The sequence below is a fragment of the Triticum dicoccoides genome, chromosome 1B (genome assembly GCF_002162155.2).
Source record: "Triticum dicoccoides isolate Atlit2015 ecotype Zavitan chromosome 1B, WEW_v2.0, whole genome shotgun sequence".
Taxonomy (NCBI): domain Eukaryota; kingdom Viridiplantae; phylum Streptophyta; class Magnoliopsida; order Poales; family Poaceae; genus Triticum; species Triticum dicoccoides.
In genome coordinates this window covers 503,748,768-503,757,866 of record NC_041381.1, presented here as the reverse complement: position 1 = coordinate 503,757,866, position 9,099 = coordinate 503,748,768, and the positions used below count along the sequence as shown (strand labels likewise).

Genomic DNA, 9,099 nt, shown 5'->3' with positions numbered 1-9,099 from the left:
CCTTGAGTATAGGACATACCTGGACCAAATGGATACATGTAAAGTTTAAGCGTGTTTCTGATTATAAGTTTTTTGAGATTCTTTAATGTCTAAGTCAACACATTGAGCTTTCCTACGTGTCATGCATGGATAAGTGTATTGAGATTACATCGGACCGCTAGCATCATCGACTTAGACAAAAGAAAACCTCACTCAACCTAAGTACCACAAACACATTTCATTAATAACCTACATATAATCATAAAGTTTTCTTACTTCAAAAGCTAGCACATTTTCATTATTCACTAAAAAAATTACCTCATAAATAGACTCGTTATACTACATACTCTCTCACAACTAGCCTATGCTTCTTTGGATCTAATAGGTGGCCAACAAAAACGAGGCGGATCACTGCTATTGAACTAATAGGCGTGACAGGGTAAATATGAAATACGTGTCTGTACATTAAGAAGTTTACCTTTTCTTTTTTGAAATATTTTGACTTTGCTTCTATGGCTTGGGATTAGGAAGTCTAGGAGGAGTGAGCTTTGTTCTTACTCTCTCATCCGTGATATTACTCCTGGTCGCATCCAGGACATTGTATGCAATGACTCTGTGACATGAATAAAAAGCTGCCTTACTAATGTTCAAAAATGTTCCTTATCACTTTATAGAGTTACCTCGGTTTCGTTTGACATGAACAATTCCCTTTCCAATACACATCAGGTCTACACGGCTACTATCTTCACATATCTACCACCGCCACTTTACTCACCCCTTACTTGTCTCCGCGTCACATCACCGCCACATTTCATAAGATTAATATGGACTGTGAAGGTATATAGATAGCCACGCCATGGTAGAGAAATAATGCGCTAAAAGGATACACATGGCTTGTAACTTTGTGTATCAAATTCAAATTAGGAGAACCAAGTGTCGCACGTGTGTTTAGCAGCACGGGCGTGTTCGCTGCCCACCAGTGTTCGAGTCCTGGACTTAGCACTGTGTGGCTCATGTGTTTCTTCTATAAACTAAACCACCAAGGGCTACAGTCTTTTTCTTTGGGGCGATAACAAAGGGACAAACCTTACTAAAGCCAGGTCACCGACAAGAAAAATAGGCATACGACTCCCTTTGCAGCAAATCAAACGATCTTCCATGTTCTTCTTAAACCAGAACAGGTCTTCAATTGGTAAAAGTGTTCACCAGCGAGAAAAAACATACTACTCGCGTGGGAGCTTCAGGACCTGCCGTCGCGTACTGCAGTGCAGATTGCACGGGCGCAAATTACTGCAGTTGTAAACACACAGCTTTCACGTTCTATTTGTACGCACAGAACTTGGCCCTTGTGTGATAGAAGAAGTTGCCCCTTGCATGATAGAAACGGCATCACTGAGCCAGTCAATGTCGCATAGCCTTTGCTAAAGAAAGGGAAAATGTCGCATGGCCGGCCAGGCGGCCACTACTTCCACGTGAGCTTGAGATTGCATCAAGCCATGATGACGAGCCCAGTACCACATGCAAAACTTGTACGGAGTACGTACTACGGCTATAGAAGGCACAGGTGGCTGGCAACAAGTGCAGACACCATCGAGCCATGGTAAATTTCTGCCGCAAAGAATAGGCACTCTGTAACATGTAAAATGCAAGGTAAAAACACTCCACGGATCGTTGCAGTGTCTTCCAAGAAGAAAATGGCTTGCATCCATATTAACTACATGTCTACATCACACGATATATTTAATTGATGATATTTACCAAAGTAAAGGAGTAAGTTGCATTGGTGAGCACCCTGGCCTCTCATTAGAGCATCTACAGCCGGACTCAGTAAATCCGGCAAGACCATTGGGGAGTGGAGTGAAGTGGCTAGAATTTGCTCCGGCGAACGGATGAGGACGAATATATGTGCGATCGGGTGGGCCAACGTCGGCCGGGTCCGATGTGGCGGGCTGTCCCGGGCGTGCCAAGACGCCCCCATATCCGCCACATTTTTGGATTGGATATGAGGGTGCCGGTCAGTGTTTGAAGCCAGTTTGCGAAGGTCGTCCGGGCGTTTGAGAAGGGTTTGAGACGCCCGACTGTAGATGCTCTTACTCATTTGGATCTATAAGCAGCCGGCATCCAGCCTACCTCCCGACATCGAGTTTGCAATGGATTGTTGCCGCCAATGGAACGAGCGAGAGACCTGGGGCTAGGGGCAGGGGTGGTGGGGATGATTCTCATACCTTCTCAAGGGCGACACACGTGAACAATTACGTTCTGTATTTCTTTACGCATTTCCTTATATATAGACTTAAAGTAGACACAATAAATTTATTATTTGGCACATATATGTATGCATTGGGACCAAGAGGGTAGATCTACCAATAGTCTGAGCACTCTGAATGTTACAGACAATTTGGCAGCCAAAAATTTCGAATTTTGGGAGAGAGAATAGTAGGACAATAAGAGTTCTCTACAGTGCAGACAAGTAGAAAGATATTAAAGCCATGTCCCTAAGAAAATGGCGTGACATGACCAAAGGCATTTTAAGCTGAGACACACAACCAACACACGTTTTTATTCGCGGATGATACAACAGGCACCTGAGAGGCGAGCAACAACAGACAACTCTTGAAGAAGAAATTAAAACGAAGAACGACGACCGACAACAGCGTATGTATTGTCGGTATGCAAGGTGGAGCCACAGGCACGCACAAACACTGTGACAAGCTGGCTCATCATCTGAGCTTTATTTTAGACGGCACACCACGTCTGAGCCTGAAGCCCTGAACGGATCAGTGCTTCTTGCATGGCCCGCCGCAGGTGCCGTCGACGGTGCTCTTCATGTCGGCGCACCGGAACGTCTTGTGAGGGCTCGGCGTCACCACGCGGCAGGCCGAGCAGCCCTTGGGGCACTGGGGGTGTGCGTCGTCGCAGACGTCGACCCCCGAGAAGGACCTGCAGTTGTTGCAGCACTTCGGGAAGTAATCGGCTGCACACATGCATGGCATGACATCACAATTAGTTAATCACATAAGATATAATAAGACTCGATGTAATCACAGAAGGGCATTCAATCTGTCAGGGAAACAAATAGAATAAACAAGCATGAATAACCACCAACCATTCACGTGTGCGAGGATTCCCATGACCATGATGGCCTGGAGGACAAGGATCGCCACGAGCTTGGTGTTCTTCATGGTTGCTTCTATGGTTTGCCGCAAAGCTCTCTCACTTCTGTCTTATGGTTGTGTGTAAAGCTATGTTGTAGTTGTTGTTCGCCAGAGCTCGTAGCACCTCTATTTATAGGTGCAGATTTGGCACCTTACTTGGCAATCTGCTTTGCATGCATGCATGCCATCATGAGCGGGATGATAAAGTTTGAGACACATGGGGGCACCACTGCACACATTTGTGTTCCACATGGCATATCCGCACAGGGCAATTATTACACTTGTAGGACAAATCCAAGACTGACTTAAATTTTCTTGAAATATTTTGATTGTGGTTCTGTGGCTTTCGACCACAGAAATCTGCGAGGACAGAGCTTTGTTCTTACTATCTCTTGCATGGTGTTAGAGCATCTTCAACAGACGCCCAAAAAAGCAACACGCTAAAATAATTTTACAACGCCATTTTAGTAATTTTAGCGCGCCATGGCAGATTCAGTCCAGCAGACGCACAAAAATATAGCGCGTAGCGGACGGCGCGCAACGGTCCAGCAGACGCACTAAAAAAATAAAGCATCACAAATATATCTACAACAAACAGGTCCCTAATATTTACAGATAAATCCATCTGACCAAAACAAAAACGCAATTAGGTCCCCAATTGTTGGATCGTTGAAATCCCGGCCACCACACGCGAGCTAGCTTGATGCACAAACACGAGCTAGCTAGCTTGGCTTCCCTATCAGCTGGCTTGCAATCGATCGGAAACCGCGAGCTCCGCTTGCAACGCTTGTTGGAAATATGCCCTAGAGGCAATAATAAAAGGATTATTATTATATTTCCTTGTTCATGATACTTGTCTTTTATTCATGCTATAATTGTATTATCCGGAAATCGTAATACACGTGTGAATACATAGACCACAATACGTCCCTAGAAAGCCTCTAGTTGACTAGCTCGTTGGTCAACGGATAGTCATGGTTTCCTGACTATAGACATTGGATGTTGTTGACAACGGGATCACATCATTAGGAGAATGATGTGATGGACAAGACCCAATCCTAAGCATATCACAAGATCGTGTAGTTCGTTTTGCTAGAGCTTTTCCAGTGTCAAGTATCTTTTCCTTAAACCATGAGATCGTGTAACTCCCGGATACCGTAGGAGTGCTTTGGGTGTACCAAACGTCACAACGTAACTGGGTGACTATAAAGGTGCACTACATGTATCTCCGAAAGTGTCTGTTGGGTTGACACGGATCGAGACTGGGATTTGTCACTCCGTATTACGGAGAGGTATCACTGGGCCCACTCGGTAGTGCATCATCATAATGAGCTCAAAGTGACCAGGTGTCTGGTCACGGGATCATGCATTACGGTACGAGTAAAGTGACTTGCCGGCAACGAGATTGAACGAGGTATTGGGATACCAACGATCGTATCTCGGGCAAGTAACATACCGTCTGACAAAGGGAATAGTATACGGGGTTGTTTGAATCCTCGACATCGTGGTTCATCCGATGAGATCATTGACGAGTATGTGGGAGCCAACATGGGTATCCAGATCCCGCTGTTGGTTATTGACCGGAGAGCCGTCTCGGTCATGTCTGCATGTCTCCCGAACCCGTAGGGTCTACACACTTAAGGTTCGGTGACGCTAGGGTTATTAGGAAGACTTGTATGTGATTACTGAATGTTGTTCGGAGTCCCGGATGAGATCCCGGACGTCACGAGGAGTTCCAAAATGGTCCGGAGGTAAAGATTTATATATGGGAAGTTGTCATACGGTCACCGGAAAGTTTCGGTGGCATATCGGTATTGTACCGGGGCCACCGGAGGGGTTCCGGGGGGTCCACCGGGAGGGGCCACCCCTCTCGGAGGGCCTCATGGGCCGTAGGGGGCAGGAAAACAGCCCCTGGAGGGCTGCCCCCCCCTTGGGCCCATGCGCCTAGGGTTGGGGGGGAACCCTAGTGGGGGCGCCCCCCTTGCTTGGGGGGCAAGCCCCCTCCCTTGGCCGCCGCGCCCCCTCTAGATCTCATCTCGAGGGGGCCGGCCCCCTTCCCCCTTCCCCTATAAATAGAGGGGCGAGGGGAGGGCTGCACATAACATCCAAGGCACAGCCCCTCCCCTCCCCAACACCTCTCCTCCTTCGTTAAGTGCTTGGCGAAGCCCTGTCGGAGTACTGCCTCTCCACCATCACCACGCTGTCGTGCTGCTGCTGGAGCCTTCTTCCTCAATCTCTCCGTCCCCCTTGCTGGATCAAGAAGGAGGAGACGTCATCCGCTCCGTACGTGTGTTGAACGCGGAGGTGCTGTCCGTTCGCACTTGGTCATCGGTGATTTGGATCACGGCGAGTACGACTCCGTCATCCCCGTTCTCTTGAACGCTTCCGCTTGCGATCTATAAAGGTATGTAGATGCACTCATATCACTCGTTGCTTAGATGAACCCATAGATGGATCTTGGTGAAACCGTAGGAAATTTTTTATTTTCTGCAACGTTCCCCAACAGTGGCATCAGAGCTAGGTCTATGCGTAGTTCTCTATAGCACGAGTGGAACACAATTTTGTTGTGGGCGTAGATCTTGTCAACTTGCTTGCCTCTACTAGTCTTATTTTGCTTCAGCGGTATTGTGGGATGAAGCGGCTCGGACCGACCTTACACGTATGCTTACGTGAGACAGGTTCCACCGCTTGACATGCACTAGTTGCATAAGGTGGCTAGCGGGTGTCTGTCTCTCCCACTTTAGTTGGAGCGGATTCGACGAAAAGGGTCCTTATGAAGGGTAAATAGAAGTTGAGAAAATCACGTTGTGGTTATTCGTAGGTAAGAAAACGTTCTTGCTAGAACCCAATTGCAGCCACGTAAAAGATGTAACAACAATTAGAGGACGTCTAACTTGTTTTTGCAGCAATTGTCATGTGATGTGATATGGCCAGAAGTTGTGATGAATGATGAATGATATATTGTGATGTATGAGATCATGTTCTTGTAATAGGAATCACGACTTGCATGTCGATGAGTATGACAACCGGCAGGAGCCATAGGAGTTGTCTTTATTTTTTGTATGACCTGCGTGTCATTGAAAAACGCCATGTAAATTACTTTACTTTATTGCTAAACGCGTTAGCCATAAAAGTAGAAGTAGTCATTGGCGTGACAACTTCATGAAGACACGATGATGGAGATCATGATGATGGAGATCATGGTGTCATGCCGGTGACGAAGATGATCATGGAGCCCCGAAGATGGAGATCAAAGGAGCTATATGATATTGGCCATATCATGTCACTATTATATAATTGCATGTGATGTTTATTATGTTTATGCATCTTGTATACTTAGAATGACGGTTGTAAATAATATGATCCCTTATAATAATTTCAAGAAAGTGTTCCCCCTAACTGTGCGCCGTTGCTAAAGTTCGTCGTTTCGAAGCACCACGTGATGATCGGGTGTGATAGATCCTTACGTTCATATACAACGGGTGTAAGACAGTTTTACACATGCATAAACACTTAGGGTTAACTTGACGAGCCTAGCATGTACAGACATGGCCTCGGAACACAAGAGACCGAAAGGTCGAACATGAGTCGTATGGAAGATACGATCAACATGGAGATGTTCACCGATGATGACTAGTCCGTCTCACGTGATGATCGGAGACGGCCTAGTCGACTCGGATCGTGTAACACTTAGATGACTAGAGGGATGTCAATCTGAGTGGGAGTTCATTAAATAATTTGATTAGATGAACTTAATTATCATGAACTTAGTCTAAAGTCTTTGCAAAATATGTCTTGTAGATCAAATGGCCAACGCATATGTCAACATGAACTTCAACGCATTCCTAGAGAAAACCAAGCTGAAAGATGATGGCAGCAACTATTCGGACTGGGTCCGGAACCTGAGGATCATCCTCATAGCAGCCAAGAAAGATTATGTCCTAGAAGCACCGCTAGGTGAAGCACCCATCCTAGAAAACCAAGACGTTATGAACGCTTGGCAGTCACGTGCTGATGGTTACTCCCTCGTTAAGTGCGGCATGCTTTACAGCTTAGAACCGGGGCTCCAAAAGCGTTTTGAGCGACACGGTGCATTTGAGATGTTCGAGGAGCTGAAAATGGTTTTTCAAGATCATGCACGGGTCGAGAGATATGAAGTCTCCGACAAGTTCTATAGTTGTAAGATGGAGGAAAACAGTTCTGTCAGTGAGCACATACTCAAAATGTCTGGGTTGCATAACCGCCTGTCCCAGCTGGAGATCAACCTCCCAGACGAGGCGGTCATTGACAGAATCCTTCAGTCGCTCCCACCGAGCTACAAGAGCTTTGTGTTGAACTACAATATGCAGGGGATGGTGAAGACCATTCCTGAAGTATTTTCAATGCTGAAGTCAGCAGAGGTTGAAATCAAGAAAGAACATCAAGTGTTGATGGTCAATAAGACCACTAAGTTCAAGAAGGGCAAGGGTAAGAAGAACTTCAAGAAGGACGGCAAAGATGTTGCCGCGCCCGGTAAGCCAGTTGCCGGGAAGAAGTCAAAGAATGAACCCAAGCCTGAGACTGAGTGTTTTTATTGCAAAGGGAAGGGTCACTGGAAATGGAACTGCCCCAAATACTTAGCGGACAAGAAGGCCGGCAACACTAAAGGTATATTTGATATACTACCTCCGTCTCGGTGAATAAGTCATTCGCGTAGTTCTAGGTCGACGATTTAACTATCTAAATATGTATTATATGTAACAAAATATATATATTTAGAAACTACATCCGTGTAGAAATCTAGTGATACACTTTTCATGACATATAACATATATTTAATTGCTCAAATCGATGACCTAGAACTACGCGAATGACTTATTCACCTAGACGGAGGTAGTACATGTAATTGATGTGTACCTTACCAGTACTCGTAGTAACTCCTGGGTATTTGATACCGGTGCCGTTGCTCATATTTGTAACTCACAGCAGGAGCTGCGGAATAAGCGGAGACTGGCGAAGGACGAGGTGACGATGCGCGTCGGGAATGGTTCCAAGGTCGATGTGATCGCCATCGGCACGCTACCTCTACATTTACCTACGGGATTAGTTTTAAACCTCAATAATTGTTATTTAGTGCCAAGTTTGAGCATGAACATTGTATCTGGATCTCGTTTGATGCGAGATGGCTACTCATTTAAATCCGAGAATAATGGTTATTCTATTTATATGAGAGATATGTTTTATGGTCATGCCCCGATGGTCAATGGTTTATTCTTAATGAATCTCGAACGTAATGTTACACATATTCATAGTGTGAATACCAAAAGATGTAAAGTTGATAACGATAGTCCCACATACTTGTGGCACTGCCGCCTTGGTCACATTGGTGTCAAGTGCATGAAGAAGCTCCATGCTGATGGACTTTTAGAGTCTCTCGATTATGAATTATTTGACACATGCGAACCATGCCTCATGGGCAAAATGACCAAGACCCCGTTCTCCGGAACAATGGAGCGAGCAACCAACTTATTGGAAATCATACATACTGATGTGTGTGGTCCAATGAGCGTTGAGGCTCGCGGAGGATATCGTTATGTTCTCACTCTCACAGATGACTTGAGTAGATATGGGTATGTCTACTTGATGAAACACAAGTCTGAGACCTTTGAAAAGTTCAAGGAATTTCAGAATGAGGTAGAGAATCAACGTGAACGAAAGATAAAATTCTTACGATGAGATCGTGGAGGAGATTATTTAAGTCACGAATTTGGTACACACTTAAGAAAATGTGGAATCGTTTCACAACTCACGCCGCCTGGAACACCTCAGCGTAACAGTGTGTCCGAACGTCGTAATCGCACTCTATTGGATATGGTGCGATCTATGATGTCTCTTACCGATTTACCGCTATCATTTTGGGGATACGCTCTAGAGACAGCTACATTCACTTTAAATAGGGCACCGTCTAAATCCATTGAGACGACAC

The 9,099-nt window shown here is 45.6% G+C and overlaps 1 protein-coding gene across 1 annotated transcript; it reads right to left on the bottom strand.

Annotated features, from left to right (window-relative positions):
* Positions 1-2,522: 2,522 nt before the first annotated feature.
* LOC119307405 lies at positions 2,523-3,246 on the bottom strand. Its single transcript, XM_037583484.1, has 2 exons — positions 3,086-3,246; positions 2,523-2,953 (listed from the first exon to the last, which is right to left on the bottom strand). The coding sequence occupies exons 1-2, from the start codon at positions 3,159-3,161 to the stop codon at positions 2,757-2,759; spliced, it is 273 nt and encodes a 90-aa protein (XP_037439381.1). The 5' UTR covers positions 3,162-3,246; the 3' UTR covers positions 2,523-2,756.
* Positions 3,247-9,099: the final 5,853 nt, after the last annotated feature.